Source organism: Lepidothrix coronata, unplaced genomic scaffold (genome assembly GCF_001604755.1).
Source record: "Lepidothrix coronata isolate B3197 unplaced genomic scaffold, Lepidothrix_coronata-1.0 Scaffold0, whole genome shotgun sequence".
In the NCBI taxonomy this organism is placed as follows: Eukaryota; Metazoa; Chordata; class Aves; order Passeriformes; family Pipridae; genus Lepidothrix; species Lepidothrix coronata.
Window position 1 is genome coordinate 11,991,321 of NW_016690180.1, and position 19,196 is coordinate 12,010,516.

General features: G+C 35.6%; 1 protein-coding gene across 1 annotated transcript in view; it reads left to right on the forward strand.

The window, feature by feature from the left end:
• The window catches only part of ARAP2 (ArfGAP with RhoGAP domain, ankyrin repeat and PH domain 2), a 121,332-nt gene that overhangs the window by 77,216 nt on the left and 24,920 nt on the right, over positions 1-19,196 (forward strand). Inside the window, exons 22-27 of the mRNA XM_017805844.1 lie at positions 1,617-1,829; positions 3,867-3,972; positions 6,052-6,199; positions 6,910-6,978; positions 14,450-14,524; positions 15,475-15,592. Of these exons, the coding sequence (XP_017661333.1) occupies positions 1,617-1,829; positions 3,867-3,972; positions 6,052-6,199; positions 6,910-6,978; positions 14,450-14,524; positions 15,475-15,592 (729 nt within the window). The remainder of the gene's footprint in view (positions 1-1,616; positions 1,830-3,866; positions 3,973-6,051; positions 6,200-6,909; positions 6,979-14,449; positions 14,525-15,474; positions 15,593-19,196) is intronic.

Here is a 19,196-nt window from a genome sequence, read left to right on the forward strand (position 1 = left end):
CTGCTGAGTTTTCAGTGTTTCTTCAGCCTAAGAATGTATAGTCAGTAACCATTTGTTTAAGTGAATTTTGCCAGCATTATTTTCCATAGCATTAGGTCATACACAGATGATGTTTGTGTCCTTTTACTACTGCAAATTCATCATTTTTCTTTTGAAATGCTTAGTACATATCAACCCTGTACCAATCTGTCTTTGGGATAAATACTTCTGTCAGTGTGAGAGCCCCTAATTTATATTTGAGTGGTTGAAGTTTAACTAAATAGCCTCTGAATATGGCAACACTGCATTATGGTAAATAGTTGTATAGGGGTTACAACTATTGCCTAAAACTAAGAAAAATGTTTTTGTTAAATTATTTTGTAATCATTAGTAATAGGAATTATTCCAAGTATGGTTTACACCATTTCATGCACTGACATGTTTTTAAAACAGGGTAATTATGTCTGCCATATAGAACAACTTCTATATTCTAAATTAAAATTCAATTTCCTAATGTCTTAAATAAGTCAGATCTTTATTAAAAATAGTTTTTTTCAGGATCAGTATTACTGGTTGTTAAACTGCTCATTTGAAAGCTGAAGGAATTATTTGTATGCATTACTTGCATATATACATCTTTTTTTTTGTCACTGTTGTAGAGGTTTTGTCTTTAGTTGTAGTCCACAGAAGACAGATGCAATCAGGTTCCATAGCTGTTCCTGACAGTAACAACACAAAGGCAATATTGAATGGAAGTGCATGTGGGCATTACAAGAAAGGTGAATTCTGAGAACGTAAGACATGATTTCATAGGTTTTGACAGAGCACTTAATTTGGCAGGTACATAAGAAAAGCAGGGTTTTATGTAAAGTACCAGTCTCTTTCAAGAAATGTGAATGCGGAACCACCTCTACAAAGAGAAATAGGACTGCACATCTGTGAAAAACTTACACGAGGTTTAAAATTCAAAAGTTTTGACTACTCTCATATGCAATGATTGAAGGTAGTCTTGACTTTGTTTTAGACTATAAATTTTCTTTGAAGTTGACTTCCGTGGTTTAAGTTGTTAAATGCAAGTATAGTGGCTGCCTGATGTCTTCCAGAATGTGAGAAAAATCAGAAAAAAGGAATACTTTCTACTAAGCTTGAGGCTTTAAAGAATAAAATGTTTTAGGTTGGATGAATGCAATGATACTTTGAGTCCTAAACTGAGTTCATCAATAGGGTAATAAAATAATGGGAGTTTTGCTCATGAAAGCAGCTGTGTTTTATTTGTAATACAATACCAATTATCAAAATTTCTTTTCTTTACTGTGCCTTTTGAAAGTACTGTTTTAGGAAGTCCTGAGGATATTTGGGGATTTGAATTTCCTCTAAAGTACTCCTGAAATTGTGATCTCAGGCTTGCTTAATATTATAATGTGTATTTTTGCAAAGAGATCTAGTTGGGTGTAAGCAGACTTGGTAGTGTTTTTACTGATGAAGTAAGTATGTGCAAAAGGTCAGAGTGATTTTGGTAGGAAGTACAGTGTGTTTGGCACCCACATATGCTTTTCATATAATGGTGTTTGGAATTTTTAAAAGAATACTTGATTTTACATTCACTTATTTTTCTACCCTGTATTTCTGTACCTTAGGTTTAGGTAGTAAGCAGATCTACCTTAAGAGTGGTGACTCTTCCAATGTGGCTGAACTACTGGAAAGCTTCAAAAAAGATGCAAGGAGTGTTAAGCTAAGAGCAGGAAAACATCAGCTTGAAGATGTGACTGATGTATTGAAAAGTTTTCTTTCTCAAATAGATGATGCACTTCTCACTAAAGAACTTTATCCATTCTGGATCTCTGCATTAGGTAATGTATTCAACAACACTCAATACAAAAAAAGGTTGTATGTACAATTTCAATATCAGATTTCAGGGGGATTGTTAGGTACTTGCCCTGTGTCAACTATGCTATTTGATAATTGGCCCTATAATTGTAGTGAGGAAAAAAAATATTTAGAGCATGGCTGCAACAGACTTATGGCAATCAGAGAAAATTTTATTGCCTTTAAGAGAAACAAAATAATAATAACAAATAGCAATGTTTACCTGACAGTACTTTGTAAACAGTAGACCAATATTATCCTATGTCAGAGTTGAATCAGACAAAGTAAAAAGTGATGATTTACATGTTATAGAAGCATTTAAGGTAGAATTCAAGAAATAGAGACATGTTAGAGTAGGAGAAAAGCATGTACTCTGTCTTTTGACCATATGTAGTTAAAAATGGCAAAATGCTATCATCTGCTTGAGAGTTAAATGACAGTCTTGCTGCCTAAATTTTTCCTATATTTTTTATGAACATTCAGACAAATTTACGTATATTAACAATGTAAACTTGGTAAATGTTATTTGGGGTTTTTTTCCTTAGAAATGTTAAACTTAATTTGAAAGAAAATATAACTGGCTTCCTGTTACTGGAGATTATGATGTATTTAAAACATGACGTGTGTCTCTGTGTGGTTAGAAGCAGAACTATGAGATTACTAATAGATTAATCAGTTATTCATTACATAAATTGTGATAATTTTTATAATGTTCTTTCAAAATAGCTGCAGTTCTATTTGTTTCTGTATTGTAGTATTTACAAAGTGCAAGAAACAAATGGTTTCACTGTGAGGCTGTGCTATAAAATCGCAGTTGATGCATAGCAATGAGATGCATAGGAAAAGCTAAGATAGAACATTAATTTCTACATGAATGCACAGGAAACATGTATTTACTGTGTGGTGAGTTTTATCTTTAAAAAAAGGCATATTCCTATCTGATTTTGTTTAAGTTCAAACATATGGCGATTGCTTTATTATGAACCACTAGAAGTTCAGGAAATTCAAGTATTATAAGTATTACACATTTTGACCTTTAACCTCAATTTGAGCAAACTAGAGGAAAGACTATTAAGAATTTATTCACTTACCACAAGATTCTTCTCATCAGAAATCAGAAAAATCTGTGGTAGTTTAGATTTAAGATAACTTTTTTGTTAATGATGTTATAGTGATTCCACTTCCTGATATGCACATGGGGCTAAAATTCTGCTTCAGCTTTACAGCAGAGAATCCTGTGCTGTTATAGTTAAGTGATACTGAAAGTACTTGTGGGAAGACTAAAAGACTTAGGAAGATAGAGTAGAAGACTTTTAAAATGTTGTTTTGTTGTTAGTTTATTTTTTCTTTTAATGGAAGAGATGTGATGGAAGAGATTAACTTTGCTTGTGTCCCGAGGAGGAGTATGCTCTACGCAGTACAGGGAGACAGACTTGAGAGCTATGGCTGTGTCTCAGATGCTGTCATTCCCAAGGCTGGAATTCCTGTCATTGGCCATGCCACTGTTCAGCTATGTGTAACTTTGTATAACTTGTTCACCAGCCCTTCCCCTTTGCTCTCCTCTTATCAGTCTTGTATACTTGGTCTTCAAACTACTTAGGGCCTTGAGACACTTTTCCAGTAAAAATTTAAAATATGAAAAGGTCTTTTCCTTTCTCATTTCTGGGAGCTCTTAGAAGTATGTTTGCCCTTGTGCATACACAGCTCCACTCACATGCACAAGCTACAGATTAAATATGCTTTGAGAGGAAAAGCAATTGCTATGCTGGGATTTAGTCTTAAACTGTAGCAAATGGTGCTTGAATATAGAACTGTCACTCTTTGTTGCTGTTTCCCTGAACAGGTGTACAATAATAGAGTTTTTTAATAGTAGATTGTCGGCGCTGCCTTTATGAAGTAGAAGTTGGTTGGGTAAATAGTAATTTTAAAGGACTGGATGATGTTGTTATTGTTAATGAGAACTGCTGTTGGGTTTTGGTGTGCATTGTTATTAATGCTCAATGATTATTATTTTCTGGCAGATACACAGAATGAAAAGGAACGTGTGAGGAAGTATGGAGCTTTTATTCATTCGCTTCCACCAGTCAACAGAGCAACTTTGGCTGCTTTAATTGAACATCTTTACAGGTCATTGCAAACGATGCATTGTAGTAGAGAAATTCTTGTAATGTGTTCTTAGTATAACTCTACCATATATGGAATGTGGCTTGTTTCATTAACCAGTAATCACAAAAGCTTACCTAGTTGCGACAATTAATTACATTTAAATCCCTTTAATTGATAATGTGTTTTTTCTTTGGTTGTAATTTTGGCAGTGGGTATCTATAAAAATCAATGGATTAGAACAGCCTTCCAGGGAGAGAGGGCTGCCAGTGTATGTGTCCAAGTAGGATAATTTTTGATGTAGCTTCTTAATACAATCTCATTTCACTCCAGTCAGCTAGTCTTCCAGAGGATTGTTGCAAATCGTTCTTGAAATTAAAAGATTTTTTTCAGTGAAAATGTTCTTCTCTGCAATCTTTTTGCACATAATAACTTTGAGAATTACCTACCCTTTCTGGTTTTCATCAGTGCTTCATTTTACAAGGTAGGTAGTGGTAGAGAATATCCAAAATACAAACTTGTTTAAGCACCAAAGGTCATGTCTTCTTCCAAGATCAAATAAGGGGCAGAAAATATATAAAAATGTATGTGATTGGGTGGTTCTATGGTGTCATGGTTAATATTACTGGTCTATAGTGTATTATATGATCTATTGAACAAGTCAAATTATATTTCTGGTTAATTGTAGTGGGTAGAGAATGTGTAGAAAATTCTCTTCACAGAATATTATGTTAAAAAATAAGTTACATAGCTAGGTACATAGCAGATGTCATTTAAAAACTATTTATATTACTATGAAATTAATTGACACCATTATTAGGAAAAAGATTATAGTATGTATTGTGTTTAAGGGTATTTCTAAGCATAAACAGTTTGGAGATATTAGTATGCTGTTGCATATGTTCTGCAAGTAGTTTGAATTCATGTGGATAACTGCCGATGCCTGAAACCTATTCTGACACAGTTTCAGTTTTTCTTCGATGTTGATTATTAATAAAAACAGTCTAACTGCATCACTAAAAGAGAGATTTTATTCTTTGGTCCTCTTTGTCACAGTCACCCATCGTTATCTCTGAGGCCTCTTGCTGGGCAGCTGCCTCTGGCTTTCCAGGCTGAACACCTGTTCGGTTTCCCACATATAACAGCCAAAATTCTGCTGTACTTTAAAGTGTTTGCCTCTAAAAGAGGAGACATTATATAAACAACAGAACTGATATGAACACTTTACCATAAGTGTAGGAACTAAGGAACTAATTTCTTTCCACATTTTGTTTGATCTTAGATGATACATTTGTAGGATCTACTTCTTTGCATATTACAGTGAAACTGTATTTAGCATTGGTGTGGCCTCACCTGAGTACTGTGTGCAGTTCTGTGGTCTGCAATTTAAGGATGTTCAGTTCTTTGAATGTATCCAAGGGAAGGCAACAAAGCTGGTGAAAGGGCTGGAAGGAATGGCCTATGGGGATTGCGTGAGGACTTTGGGCTTGTCTATTTCGGAAAAAAGGAGGCTGAGGGGTGACCTCATTGCCCTGTACTTCTTCCTGAGAAGGTGAAGTGGAGAGGGAAGTGCTGGTCTCTTCTCCCTCATATCCAGTAATAATGTGCATGGAAATGGTTCAAAGCTACATCCAGAGAGGTTCAGACTTGTCCCTGGGAGACATTTCTTTACTGAGGGAGTGGCCAAACACTGTAACAGCCTTCTTAGAGGGATGGTTGATGCCCCAGCTCTCTCAGTGTTTAAGAGGCGTTTGGACAGTGGCCTAAGCAACATGCTTAACTTTTGGTCAGCCCTTAAGTGATCAAGCAGTTTGGACTAGATGATCGTTGTAGGTGCCCTCCAACTCAACTATTCTATTCTGGTTTTATTCTTTTTAACTCTAAATAATTTTTGTATCACTTGGAATGCAGTTAGAAAGTTTTCATTTCTGTAATGAAAGATAAAGAATATAGGGAAATATAAAATAAATAAGTAATAGTACATGTTTTCATTTCATTTAAGGGAGTTATTCTTTTTGAAATGAACTTCGTATTCTGTAAGCTGCCTCAGACAATTAAAGGAACAATGAAACCTTCTAACTATGTTTATTTTTCTTTCAACAGGGTGCAGAAGTGTTCTGAAATTAATCATATGAACCCTCACAATTTAGCCATGGTGTTTTCCTCATGCTTATTTCAAACTAAAGGCCAAACTAGTGAAGAAGTCAATGTAATTGAAGATCTAATTAAAAATTACGTGCAACTTTTTCATGTAGGTATCTTTATGTAAAAGTATCCTAATTGCTCAGTTGTTAGAGATGCTAAAATATAGAAACTTCTTTAAAATGATCTTGCTATTAGTTAAATGATCTGAGGATTTGCAGGGTTTTTGAACTCTTAATTCAGTGGATATTGTTCTTGGCCTGCTTTAAATTTTATTTCCCAGCTAGCTTAATCTGTGCAGGAAAAACTATTTATGGGATGCTGTGAGCTACTGTTTTCCAAAATGGTGAACATTCTTCTTGCCATCAACAGGGTATTAAATTTAAGATAATTTTATGATTATGACTATTTAAAATAATACTTTTAATAAAGTTTTATGAGCCTGATGAGAACTGAAGCATGGAAGGATTTTGTGTTCTTAGTCTCTGAGCTGTAATTGCAATGTGTTTTTTTCCTTTGTTCTAGAAAGAGTCTTAAGTTCAATGGGATAGAAAAGATACTACTCACAGCATTTCCTATTAGGCATTTTGGTGTAGAGTTTACTGTGCCACTCTAACATTGTTTGGCAGTTTTTCATGGATTCCTCTCTGTTTTAAAATTTATTTCATCAAGTTTATAATAGTGAGTATCATCAATGAAGAGCTGTTTCTGACTGATAGAATATTTTGCATAGCTGCTTCTATAAGAACATGATTGACAGTATTGGTAATTGTTACAATATTTATTATTTATTGATCAAGAACTATTCATTTTAAACAGATAAATGAAGACCAGGTCAAACAAATGGATATAGAGAACAGCTTTATTACCAAGTGGAAAGACACTCAGGTAAGTGGCAAATATCAATTGGTGTGAGAATAATTTCAACAAAGACCACTTTGTTGTTTACAGGGTTTTTTTATACCTAGATTTCTAAAAGTAAATTTGTAAGTTTGTGTCGTGATCAGTGTTGTTAACTACAGAGGTGAGGGACATAAACTGAAATGAAAGAGGAGGCATAAGCTGATAAAGTAAAACAGTTCTGTGTAAAGCATCTTGTGGAATTATGTTCTGGCCCAAGCTTACAGGTTAACTTACATGCTTTTACTATGCTTCATAAATTGTATTAGAAGGAAATAGTCAACATTTGCAAGTGCAAGAGTGATGTCCTCTCTATTTTTTTTTAATTTAAACATGCATATTAAATACCTTAAAATGTGTATTAGCTTTTATTATTTCATGAGCTTTGGGTATATATGGTCTGTCTTTATTAGAGTTACACCATCACTTTGAGTTTAAATCACTAAGCTTTGTAACACCAAGGTGGATGAACTAAGAGAGGTAAAATGAGATGTAGGGAGCTTAAAAGCTTTTACAGAAATCTAAAGTAGTGGAGGAGAAGGTTTCAGTGATTTTGGAGTTTATAAGGTTGTAGAAAAGGATAGAAAACTAACAGAGAAAATCTGTAATGCTTTTTCTCTTGGCTACCTTCCTGCTTCCAGCAATAGTTTCATGGTACCTTGTAAGCCATAATTAAGAAGACAGGGTCTTGGAAATACATGTTGAAATTGCATGTTCTGCGAATTGCTATCTGGAATCGTTCTTTTATCATATTCCCTTATTGTCTGGGTTGTAGTGGCATGAAGCCCTCTTACCATAATGACTTTCTGTCAGTGTGCGTATTAGAATGTCTGTTTCCTGCTTTGTCTGGTGGGGAGTGACCAAGTTACTGAGAAATGATTTGAAATTTATTTCTAATGTCTGTCTTGCAGAATGGAAGTATCTGCCAATAAATAGCCACATAAAAAGATAGCCAAAAAATCCCCCAGATTTTATATGATAGAATCCTAGAATTATAGAATATACTGAGTTCGAAGGGACCCATCCAGATCATGGATTCCAGCTCCTGGCCTTGCACAGGAGACCCCAAGAGTCACACCATGTGCCTGAGAGCATTGTCGAAACACTTCTTGAACTCTTTCAGGCTTGGTGCTATGACCACTTTCTGGGGGAGCCTGTTCCAGCACTCCACCCCCCTGTGAGTGAAAAACATTTTCCTGATATACAACCTAAACCTGCCTTGACTCAGCTTCATGCCATTTCCTCAAGTCCTGTCATTGGTCATGCGAGTGAAGAGATTGATACCTGCCCCTCCACTTCCCTTCATGAGGAAGTTGTAGACTGCGATGAGGTCTCCCCTCAGTCTCCTCTTTTTTAGGCTGAACAAACCAAGTGACCTCAGCTGCTTCCCTTCAGTCTTCTCAGTTCCTTCACCATCCTTGTGGCCCTCCTTTGAACACTCTCTAATAGCTGAATGTCTTTTTTATATTGTGGTACCCAAAACTGCACACAATATTCAAGGTGAGGCCTCACCAGAGCACAGCAGAGCAGGACAATCCCCTCTCTCGACTGGCTGGCGATGCTTTGCCTGATGCCCCCCAGGATACAATTGGCCCTCCTGGCTGCCAAGGCACTGCTGACTCTTATTGGACTTGCCATCAACCAGGATTCCCAGGTCCCTTTTCACAGCACTGCTCTCCAGTCTCTTGTTCCCTAGTCTATACAAACAAACAGGAGTGCCCCATCCCAGGTGCAGAATCCAGCACTTTTCCTTATTGAGCCTTATATTGTTGGCGATTGTGCATCTCTAATAAGTTGAGGTCTCTCTGCAGTGCCTCTCTGCCCTTGAGGGTGTCAACAGCTCCTCCCAATTTAGTGTTGTTGACAAACTTACTTAGTATTCCTTCAAGTCCTGCGTCCAGATTGTTAATGAATATGTTAAAGAGAACTGGGCCGAGGATGGAGCCCTGCAGAATCCCACTAGTGACTGGATCCAGCCTGATGTCACTTCATTCACTATAATTCTTTGTGCCAGACCTGTGAGCCAGTTACTCACCCTTTGGTTATTCCCAGCTGAATAACCCATGGTTATTCAGCTGTATGTTGAACATGTTGTCCAGAAGGATACTGTGAGAGACAGTATCAAAAGCTTTGCTGAAGTCCAAAATGATCGCATCTACTGGCTTTCCTGAATCAACTGGGTGGGTTACCCTGTCATAGAAGGAATTCATGTTCAACAAGCATTACTTTGTCTGAGGGAAGCTGTGCTGGTTGTGACTGATGACTGCATTGTCTTTCAGGTGTTTTTCAGCACTTCCCAGAATAATCTTTACCATGGTTTTACCAGGCGCTGAAGTGAGACTAACAGGCCTGTAGTTTCCAGGGTCCTCCTTGCCCTTCTTGAAAATCAGGACAATGTTTGCCAGCTTCCAGTCAGCTTGGGAATCCTCTCTGGAGGATCACTTAAAAATCAAGAGAGGTTTTGTGATGACATCAGCCAGCTCTTTGAGAATTCTTGGGTGAATCCCATCAGACCCCATAGATTTTTGGGGATCCAAAAATTGGATCCAAAAGTTGGAGCAGCAGATCCCACACAATTTCAGGTTTGACTGGGAGTTGATCATTCTCGCAGTTATGGTCCTCCAGCTCAGGGCACTGAGACCCCCTTGGTCCATCATCCGTGTTGAAGACAGAGGCAAAGAATGTGTTAAACACCTCTGCATTGTCTCTGTCCCTGCTTTTGAGGTGACCATCCTCATCCTGATTTTATTTCTACGCTGCCTTTTTTTCCATTAATATATTTGAAAAAACTCTTTTTATTGTCCCCCACATTTCTGGGCAGCTTCAACTTTGGCCACACGAATTTTTTCCCTGCAGTGGCAAGCAGCATCTCTGAATTCTTCCCACATCACTTCACCTTGCTTCCACTGGGTGTACACCTTCCTCTTTGTCTTATTTCTTAGAGAAGATCCCTGGTCAGCCAAGCTAGCCTTCTGCCTCGTCTGCTCAACTTTTGACATTTAGAAATTGCCTGTTCCCGTGGCCTTAGAACGTGATGTTTAAAAAGTGACCAGCATTTTTTTTGCACCTATGAAAACATTTTCCCATGGGACATTACTTACTAGTTCCCTGACCAACCTGAAGTCTTCTCTCCTCATGTCCACAGTGAAATTTTGCTGGCCCTTTTCCTCCTGTCAGCAGAGATTTTAAACTCAATCACTTCATGATTACTGTGGCCAAGACAGTCTCCAATCTCCATGTCACTCATTAGATCCACTCTTTTGGATCAAGGAGGGCATCTTTCCAAGTTTACTCCCTTACGGACCTTAGGACACTTAATGGACCTATTCAATAAAGTTGTCATCTGGGTTTTTAGGAATGTTCTGGTCCTTGTTGTACCAGATATGTGATCCTCCCAGTTAATTTCTGGCAAGTTGAATTCCCCCATAAGGACAAGGGCAGTTGACTTGGAAGTGTCCCTTAGTTCCTCATAGAAAAATTTGTTGGTGACATCATCCTGGCCAGTCTATAGTAGACTTCTATGTGGGATATCTGCATTATTTGTTTGTACCTTGATTCTTACCCAGAGGTTCTCAACTTGTGCTGTTGCCAACGGTGAGGTCCGTACATTCTAACCCTTCTGCTACATACAATGCCCCCCCTCGCACTGGGGTATTTTAAAATTGTGTATCTGGAGTGATTCCTGATTTCTACTTGGAAAATACATAGAATTCATAATATTCAGTACATGTTTTCACAACCTATTATGAGAAAAATAGTAATTGAGTTGCTGGATTTAATTAATTATTCTTAATTAATACTGTATTTGAAGAAATCATAAAATGCTGAGTTTGAGTTAGAAAATATTTTTGGACCTTATCGAATCATTGGTATCTCTGCTGTATGGCATCCCCTAGGAAAAGAGCCACTAGATAGCAAATATGACCTGGGAAGACTGTAAGTCGTTTGGGAGCACTTGCCCCAAAGATAATGGCATTTTTCTTGTTAGCTTTCTAAACAAGTGATGGACATTGGAACAAAATTTCTACGTTTTATTGGTTAATAAATTGAAGTTTGAACTGCTTTTAAGGATTAGGACTGCGTTCTTTCTGTTATGTCAACCTGCTACCCTTGAAATAATAACTAAGGAATGGAGTCCTCAAGAGCCTGACTGTCATTTGTGGCAATTTGATTGTGACTATGAACATTTTTTCCCTCTGAATTAAACTGTGGAACATTTTCTGTTTTTTTTTTGTTTGTTTGTTTGTTTCAGTTTGGTTTTTGTTTTGTTTTTTGTTTGGGTTTGTTTTGTTTAGTTGGTTTTGTTTTTTGTTTGGTTTGGTTTTGATTTTATGGTTTTTGGGTTTTTTTGGGTTTTTTTGTAGCAGACGATTAATGTAACTAGTGTTTCATTTAAAAACACATTTTCCTGAAACTTCATATGCACATATGAAATGCATTGATGTCTAATGCCTAGTACCTCTTCAGTGCAGAAGGAAGTGCTTCATATTATTTCAAAGTTTTCACTGCCTGAAGCCCACTGATTCTGCTATATGGTTAGAAGGTTGTTTAGAGATTTTATGTATAACTGTTTCTCTAGAAGAATTCTACATTTCTCTAAATATGCATGGTGTTGTCAGTAGGTTTTGCTGAGGGAATATGTTAGAGTCAGACCTGGACTAGCATGAACTGCTTTTGAAAAAGATTGACCTTCATCATTGTTATATTTTACAATTATAACTTCTGTCATGAGTATATAGTGCATATTAATCATAATTTCAGAAGACTAGATTTTAGGGATGGATACACTTTACATTTTACCAGGCTTGGAACTTTCATGATTACAGATTCATGAATTTTGTGGTTTACTGAAGCAACAGAAATACAGGTTTAAAATTGCTGTTAAATGCACTTACTGCATCAGCACTAAATATACTAAAGCTAGCAACTGACTAACTAAGCTAAGTTAGCAATTTAAGGTAAATTAACAAATTCAACTTTGCGCTAAACTTAACTTTACCATTATTTAAGCTTAGAGCCACACAGGTATGCTCTAAAATAGTTGGAGGCACAGATCTTACCAAAGGGGCATCCCTGCTTTGGGGAGGAGAGAGGAGCAAACTCGTTGACTCGTCCCTGAAGAGGGGTTGTGATCTTGTCCTCTAAAACAGAGGATTCCAGATATCAAATTTGTATTTTTAGAAGTGGACATGGGACTATAGTAAAATATAACTGGTTACCTGTTGCTGCCGTCATGGATGTCGGGGCAGCCACTTTCTCATTTTCATATTGGTGGGTGTATTTTTTCATATGTAAATAAGACATAATGAAGGTTTTGGTTACCTTTGGTCAGGCTAAGACCCGTGGTTGAATCAAAGGCAGAAGAGAACCATGACATTTCACCATCACTTCGTCCTCCACACAGCTGAGGCAGCAGTAAAGGCCATCTGACCTTTGCCTGCAGCATGTTAAAACCACACATCTCTTCCTTAAAGGACCAAGTTTATCCAGCTATGCATGGTTAAAGGGGAGTGAGGCTAACATCTCCATACAGAGGTGTGGGTGCTCATCTGTGCTTCACTGAGGCATTGGGCTGTGAGGCCTCTGCTTCACCTCAGACACTGTGCAGTTGTTAAGTTGTACTCAAGCCAGGTGGCTTGAGATAGGGTGCCTCAGCACATATTCTTGCTCAACCAGTCTCATCAGTTTGCCGCAGCAATTTTCTGCAGGTTTCCAATTACTGATAAAACTGATGACATGATGCAACCGAGTGACATAACAGCATCATTGTAATCATGTAAGCATAATGGGTATTTGGCAACTTAGGCCTCAAGCAGCTACAATTAAGAATTGTAAGAATTCTTTACATTTAACAACTGATAATCTGACATTATTGCATTCAAAATGTGTGCATTTTTGTGGAAAAATCAGTGATGTGTATATTTATTACATTGAAATATACAGGTTGCCACAGTAGTATTATCTCTGGTGATGCAGAGTGTTCAGAGAAGAAAAACTGTATCGAATTTCTGCTGAAGGACTGGAAGTTCACGTCTGAAATGTCACTGAAGTTCTGTTCCAGGTGGCACTTCATTAGCCACTCTTTATTCTCTGTCCACCATATACTTATGCCAGCTGTTGCTGTAATTTACATCACATTTTCCCTCCATACGGTTGTGTACATGAGCCCAGTGGAAATCATGTGTCAGCTTCATTCTTATTTCCAACCTTTTTCTGTAATATCATCTGAAAAGCAAATTTTACAACTAAATGAGCTTTTCTGAGTCTGTGCCACTATAATTAAGCAGCTTTCTTCAAAGTAGTTTTGTAATGTTTTTCATCACAAATGTTTCCATTAGTTTTCTATTCTCAGAGGCTAAACTAACTTAGAAGCTACTGTTTTTCAGAATGTTAATCTCATTTAAAATTCAGCACTGCCATTTATTTTTCTATAAAAATGTAGCTTTAGCTTCTGTAAATTAGTCAAAATGTATCACAAAGCTTGACTTGTTATATATATGTATGTTTCTCTATACTTTTTTTAACCTCTTCCTCTCTTTGTAGTAATATATAGATATATAGCATCACTATCAATACTTTTCTCAAAATAAAAACACAAATTGTTATTCTTAGTGTTAATTTGATTTTTAATTCTTTATATTGGCTTATTAATTAAAGGGTACAATTATGTCATACATTTTGCTTTATCTTATTATTCCACATTAGCATTGTACATATAGTTTAGATATCTCTACAACAAATTTGACAGAGGTTTATATCAAGAACATTTGTTTTGATTCCTTCTTTAATTACGAAATGACAAGTTTTCATTGTGATTAAGAATCATAAATGTAGTATTTGTAGTAATGAATTTAGATTTTCTGAATATGTACACATGGGTATATGGCTGAAATATTCTGTTATTTTTAATTTTTCCTCTCATTCATAACTAAGTCAATTTAGGGTTACAGTCCTTTTTTCATGGTTTTAAATTGTAATCATCTGTTTTGGTTCTGAAGCGAGCTTGAATAACCTCTAAATAAGAGTTATGGTTCTGTCAGTTTAAGATACTAAGGTACACTTATGTCTTAGACTTTGAAGTCTTAAATATAAATCTAAAATTTCCACTTACTTCATGTCTCCCTTAGTTTTCCTGTTCTTACTTGAATGTATATTTGTAAAGTGTGCTCATTTTGTTTGATGTAGTTCTGTTGGATTTAGTCAGGGTTAGGATTTTCCTCCTGAACCTGTGAAGAGGTATTTTTTTCCTTACACTCTTCAAATAAAAGTGAATATAGTGCAGGATTTCCCATTATAGTCAACATTTGTATTACTGTTGTAGATAAGTGGGTGGAAAAAGAGTTTGACTTCATTAGGTTCTAGCACATCTACTAGATAATAATTGTACTTTCCCTATTTAAAAGAATATTTCTAAAGCTTTTAAGACAGTCTAATTTTCTTTTTAATTATTTTGTTTTAGGTTTCCCAGGCTGGAGATTTGCTTATTGAAGTTTACGTGGAAAGAAAGGAACCAGACTGTAGTATTATCATCAGGGTTAGTGTATGAAAATGATACAGTGATTTTTTGGAAGGCACTTTCTCATGAAGTGTATCAATTTATTTTAATGCATCTTTTTTATATAATTGCACAAGAAAGTGTGCATTTATGTTTATCACTATTTTAGACCTTGCTATGTTGCCTAAATTATGTAAAGACTGATTGTTATGCATTTTTGCATTTTTAAGGAAAATATTATGATACAGTTTTAAAGGGTAGACGTCCTTTTATTTCACAGTGGTATAAATTGTTGCAACTCTATGGGTGCAACACACAAGAACATTAACAAGTTGGTTTTATTTAATAGTATAGGGCATTTAAATGATGTTCCTCTTGATTTTTCTTTTTGCCTGTGGCTTTACATTTCTGCATGCCTTGAGTGTTAAGAAACCAAAGCTTGTTACTAACAATAATTGAGATTTTTCAGCCTTCTATTGGTTAGTGTATTTTAAATACTCTCATCTCCACGTAATAGTGCTCTATGATTTTTTGTTACACCTCTCTGACTTTGTTTCCTTTTGGTTCTGTTCAGCATATAACTCTCAAACACTTGTGCTTGTATATATGTGGGGTATGTGGTATACATAGATACACATATGGACATGCTTTTAAAAATTGAATTAAAAATGGGAATATGCATTGCTAAGATAAAAAAAATGATGCTGCTGTAATATTTGCCTTCCCACACCCAAGAAAACGTACTAAGGCTTTATTTTTTTCCAAATTTTTCAATGGTAGAGAAAGGGAATTTCAAGTTACCAACTTCAATCTCATGGAACAAAATAAGGAAAGCATGTTGGAGTCTGATGAATGATTTATGGATTTCCAACATATATATCTACTACTGCTCTTTTTTTTTTTTTAAGGGAGTTGCAGGGAGGAACACTTTGAAAAAATGAATCAGAAATCAGTAATTGAAATATAAACTGAGTCATTTTGTATTACAGGTATCACCTTTGATGGAAGCAGAGGAATTAACTAATGATGTTTTAGGAATCAAAAACATTATTCCCAACAAAGATGATATCTGGACTGCTTTTGAAGTACTTGAAAATGGAGAACTTGGTTGGTGACATTAAAATTTATGCAAGTTTGATCAGCTTTTGTTATTTTAATTTTTCAATACTTAACATCATCAAAAGCTTAGTTAAAGACTTTATGGTAAAAAAATATTAGCCTTCATGCCAGTGTTTTACATCTGGTGGCTGTGGTGTCTGCATGATTTCTTTCTACACTTTGCCAGAAGTAATGTGATGAATTGTTGTAAATTGCTTATAAATTGGGGGTTGAAAAGATGTTCTTTATATTACAGTGCTTTGCAGTTCATTAATCATCAGCTATAGAAAAGTAGGTCTTACCAATAAGTCTTAAAGAAGAAACTTATTTTCATTAGAATGTCAACACTTGATTTTATAAGGAATAATGCTTTTCAAAAAATGAAATGAGAACATACATGTAATACTTAGGAGAAAGAATCTTTTTTACATTATTTAGTCAATTACTTTATGTATGTAGATGAAAAAGGAGGCATAAAGTGTGTAATCCTGTGTTTATGGCAAGTGGCATTAGGATGTATCTAACAGATTCTTGAAAAAATTATTTGAAATATGATTCTGCTGCCAACAAAAGCAAATGTCACATGGTCACAATATTAATGAAGTGTAAAGAGATTTTAACATTGGGAGTGCTTTATACATGCTGGAGCATGAATAACATACTGGGGCATTTTATTATTAGAGATATTTAAAATAATGTAGAGTAATAGGAATTTTTTTAACTAAAACATTGTATTTTGATGAATACTCACTAATGTAATCTGATTTTTGGAATACATGGGGACAGAAATATGCAACATTTATTTGCATTTCATAGTAAGTTGCTGTTCTTACTGTTATGGTACAGAAGGAGACTGTGGACTAGTTTATTTCTGTAGTGAAATACCTATTTTCAAGTTAAGGAAAAAAAATATAAGGAATTGGAAAAAAGTAAGTTTACTAAATGTTCCAATATTGTTTGAATAGTTTTGTTGTACTTGATTTTCAGATGTGCTTACAATAATCTCTTTTATACTATGTCAGTATATAATTACTTATATACTCAGTCTTGACCTTGGCAGTATCAATAACTAGAATGGAAGTGTATTGTCTTTTTTAACTTAAAATAAGTGATCCTGAGCCTTTCACATCTTGCAGTCTGTTGGTGATGCTGTATAGGGTTGTAATGTAGAGTTCATTTCCAGATTCATGAATGTGAGTGACAACTGACTAAGAATGCTAGCATCTGTTATCCTTAGAAGAGTCCTGATAATTCCTACAAGTACACTAGAAATCCTATTTCTTTTCTCTTAGCATTGGAAAAAATTGAAGAGGGAATTTTATTTTCTTAAACTTGATATATAACACAGGCAAATGAAAACTAAACTAGATATGGCCAAGGGAACATAAAAGTAAGTAAAAAGATAGACCCTGCAACAGCTTCTTGAGGTATTTCAGTGCAACAACTAATATTTTAGTGTGGGATAGAAATGTTGTCTGAGCTAATGACTATGGACGAATGGCAAAATGAAACTCAGAGTGAGACACTAAGGCACTACATAGGACAGTAAATACAGGCCAGGGATTAGAGTGTTTCCTATTGAAACAAGTTTCAAACACAAATTAGAAATGGCACACGAGTGTTTTAAACCCAAAACAACCGAGCAAAAAGAAAACTAAAGTAAGTCCTAATTCATCATCCGTCAGTCACAGAGACAGTGTTGAAGAAGTGTTTTCTTCATGGATCCCTTTCTGGAAGAATCAATGCATCAGAACAAGCAAATTATTGTTTAAAAATAAAAATAATGCCTGTAGTAAGAGACACTCATCAGTACTCCTGTGGTGCTATGGCTGAATCTAGCGGGTTTTCAAAGGGCTGGAACACTGAGAAAAATAGTTCTATGCAGTCTTTGGTCCAAATGTGACACTAAAGAACTAAAAGACTGAGTCTTTGCTGCTGCAAGTTGATTCTACTAGTGTCATTTAACAAACACTATTGAATATTATGTAACCTGAGGCATTTACAAGAGAGTTGAAATTCTGATACGCAATGACAGAAACAAAGGTTACATATTTGTTTCAAACATATGCAAATAATCACAGTACCTTTCTGATAAAAAATATTTGTCTGCTTTTGTTCCTGCATGGTCTGTTACCTGTCCAGTGTGTGGTGGTATTCCGTTTGTTGCACTCAATCCTGAAATTTCATAAGACTTATTTACTTTTTAAGATACACTGTCCTGAAAACAAACCCTGAGAAGGCAAGAAAATTGGTATTATATTTTCTAGAAAGTAATTTTCTACTGATAGTTAATGTTGTTTAAGGTGAAAATGACTAGTTCCAGATATTTACCAGCATATGATGACCTAAGTGAAAGAAAGGGTAATTGGATGTATGTGTTGACTGCTTGCTGTTCAAAATACTAAAACTGCAATATTAAAAATTAACTAATTTATTTACATATAGAAAAGCTGCAATAATTGATGATTTTATCTAGCTTAATGCAGAATATTCAATACCATATGCTTTTACAAAATAGGGTGCATATTTTTTTTAGTAATAGGTGATTGATGAATAGTTTGTAAATGAGGTGTGTTACCAGTAAAATAGGTAATGGTTTTCAGCATGATGATTTATGTGCCATGTAATCCATGATGACAGATGGTCTTAAATATAACTATAAATAAAACAGTAGGTGTTTACTGTGGGAGAGCTGGTGTTCTAGGAAGATGTAATGATTTGCCAGTCTCCTGCATTTGATTTGCAAAGTTCTCCTTAAAGTGGGTTTTCTCTCTTGTACAAAGGCATCAAGTTGTTTTCACTTTATCACATCAGCATTCACAGTTTCCCAAAAATCCAAAGAAAATTTTAGAAGTTTGATCATTTAAAACAAAAGGGCTAGAAAAATTGGTGTTATAAAATAGGGTTTGAGCTGCTGTCTACAGAATGGTATTTTTGTTAGGCTGCTTTGGTGTCATGTCAGAATAATAAAATCTTTATATAGGTGGTATCACAAGTCTGCAGGTAGGGTAGGTTTTTTTGCATCTCAAAATAGCAGTAGTTTTTTCTGTCACTTAAGTGTGTTATTTGTGGCTGTTGCTTTCTGAAGCACTAGTGTTCAGGTGTTCAGGAAAATATATTCTGCTAGAGTGTAGTGCTGGACAGTCCCAAAGCAGCTGTTGACATTTCATATTCATCTACCGTAGCAGAAATGAAAAATGAGATTATGGCAGTATACTTTTCAGTACTCAAGGGACACTGGGCTAGACTGTGTGACCTAACATGAGCGTCACACAGGTCTGACTTTTCAGGAGCTGTACCCAGCTCTTCTCAAGGCCTGACCAACACAAATTGGTATGCAAATCTCTCTTTGGAAATAAAATGACATTTGAACCCACTGCTCTAAGTTGTAGCCCACAAAGCCATTGTTAAGGCTTTTTTGTTTTCTTAAATTACAGTAGATGCTTGCTGCTGAGCAGGTGAAAGCCTTCAGGAATGTGATTATGTATAGGAAGGATTAATTAGAGGGGTAAAGTGCAATCTTTCCCCATCTACATGAAGTGTTGCCTCAGGTTGTGTTGCAATACATGTCACACTCAGATTTCTGCTGGATCTGGTAATGAACATTTAGTGA